Source organism: Helianthus annuus, chromosome 3 (genome assembly GCF_002127325.2).
Source record: "Helianthus annuus cultivar XRQ/B chromosome 3, HanXRQr2.0-SUNRISE, whole genome shotgun sequence".
Classification (NCBI taxonomy): Eukaryota; Viridiplantae; Streptophyta; class Magnoliopsida; order Asterales; family Asteraceae; genus Helianthus; species Helianthus annuus.
The window spans coordinates 60,752,352-60,754,753 of record NC_035435.2 but is presented as its reverse complement, the minus strand read 5'-3'; the positions used below and the strand labels follow the sequence as shown (position 1 = coordinate 60,754,753).

General features: G+C 42.6%; 1 protein-coding gene across 1 annotated transcript; it reads right to left on the bottom strand.

The window, feature by feature from the left end:
* Positions 1-1,418: 1,418 nt before the first annotated feature.
* LOC110932521 lies at positions 1,419-2,081 on the bottom strand. The gene has a single exon (XM_022175849.1). The coding sequence runs from the start codon at positions 2,079-2,081 to the stop codon at positions 1,419-1,421; it is 663 nt and encodes a 220-aa protein (XP_022031541.1).
* Positions 2,082-2,402: the final 321 nt, after the last annotated feature.

The following is a 2,402-nucleotide window of genomic DNA, read 5'->3' as shown; positions in this document are numbered from 1 at the left end:
ATTACTGAACTGTTAACTGTGAACTCGCTCAACTAGTTGTTGACTCTCTACTGCATGCCTTGCAGGACCTTAGGTACTTATGGAGCTTGCACTGGAGGCGCGGTCGTTGTGGACAAGGATCGTGATTACTTTGTTGAACTGTTATGACATTTAAAACTATTAACTATGTTGGGTTACTTACATGCTTCCGCTATTGATACTATGTTTGGTTTAGAACATCAATCGTATTGATTTGGGTTTTACGAATTATCTTATTTATATTATGCTATGTTCAATATGATTGATGGCTGGATCCTGGTCATGTCACGCCTCCAAGCGGTGGTACTCCGTGTGTGGATTTTGGGGGTGTGACACCGGTGTTGAGATAGAAGTTGGTATAGCTACGTGAGTTTGGCTAGTGTTTGGGGTAGAGGTACGAGGGACTTAGTTAACCTCTCCCGGAGACTCACCTTCCGACATGCTGATTCTTGAAAAGAAATGGAGCTACACTACTAGGTCTTTTGAGAAGAATCAGTGGCGTGGCCCCACGGTGGGCGCCAACTTGTTGATGCAATAAATACTAGACCGATGGTAGTAGCTGGTCTGGTTAGGCAAAAGGGTTGAAGGGTTTAGTTTTGCCTAACGCAGGTCGTGGGGTCCCCCCACGTTTGCAAGACGTGGAGAGAGGTTCACTAGTTAGATTTTTTTGTTTGCTCGAGATTCTCAGCTGAAGTGTGTTCAGCTTCGGTTTTAGGAGCAATAGGAATGTGTGTGTTGAAAGTGGGGAAGAGTGACTTGCATGGAACAAGTACTCAAGAACAATGACCAGATATCCCAATGGAATCAGGGCTGATCGGAATGTCTCCAGCACTAAATGAAGTGTCATATATATAGAGAAGGTTATCGCTCAAAGAGGAAACCATTGACTAGTGAAACATGCTTGCAGTGGGGGACTTACCCTTTTGGGGGTTGAAGTGTTTTGACCTGCGGGTAAAAGACTATACTCTGTGGACTCGTCTTACTTTTGCGGCTAGGAGAGTTGTTGAAGTAATCAGAGACATGACTGCTTACTGTTCACATGCTGCTTTATCCTAGCTCCCGGGTTTTTAACCTTTGAACCTTTTAACCTTTTAAGCGTTCATATGTTTAAGTCATTTTATTTGGTTTTGAGCTACCCCCGTCATCAAACTTCATATTTGATTACATGGGTGAACCTTTTAGACTAACATAGTTGAGGGTTTTTTTTTTTTTTGGTAAAGGGTTACCCCGGTGATTCTATATATTCACAACCAAAAACGCACAAGTAGTGTAGAGAGTCTACACTAGTTCAATCACAGGACATGCCCCATGAAAGTTGAAACTAGAAAAACAAACAAAAACCACCAAAAAGGAAAAACAACTAGACTAGGCTCTAGACATATAAGCAAAAACAATCTTAATCAGCCGCCATCATCATGAAGTTCAGTTCCGTTAATCTCCCACTCCCTTAGCAGCCTACGCACGTTGTGACAGTTCTTCAACTTCGCTCCCATCAATTTATAACGCACCTGTTGGATTATAATTTCACTTATAGTTTCTGGAGGTCTCAACTGGTTCTTGAATAATCTAGCGTTACGCTCCTGCCAAATCAAATAAGCACTAGCCGCCACTAACAATCTTGCAACATAGTTAGCTGCAGACTTTGACTTGGACCGCAACAGAAGCCAATTAACAATATCGTCCCACTTGGGCTGAACCGAAACCATGCCCACTTTGTGCCTAACCATATGCCAAACTTGAGAAGAATACTTACATTCGAAAAACAGATGACTATGAGAATCGTGGTTAGCATAGCAAAGCAAACAACACATCATGTCCATATTCTTCCTACGCGAGATATCCCAAGACAAAATTTTATCCTGAGTGAGTAACTTACGCCTCATGATAAGCCACATTAAAAAAGCATGACGCGGGATGCACTGACCGAACCAAACAATCCAACTCCACTCTATCTCCAACTCTCGATGCCTAATCGAATCCCAAGCACGAGCTGTTGAAAAATCATGACAATAATCTCCTTGGCGCCACATGAGTTTATCAGGTTTATTCGAATCAATGGACATCTAATCCAGTTGGATAAGAACCGGATAGATATCCCTCCATGCGGCTGGCCATCTCCACGAATTGTCTGAAAACACTTCAAAAACCTTAGACTCCATATTGAATCCCGCATTGGCAATAGCTCTAGGCGATAGGATCTGATCAAGCGGACCCAAGACACTCCAAGTATCGAACCAAGCTGAAGCATTTAAACCATTACCAATATCGGTCCAAACGAAACTCCTCATACTCGGTTGAATCTGAAGAAGCTTTCTCCAAGACCAGCAACAACTAGCAGGAACTCTAGAAGCCCAAAAACTTTTACCTTTCAACCTGTATGAGTG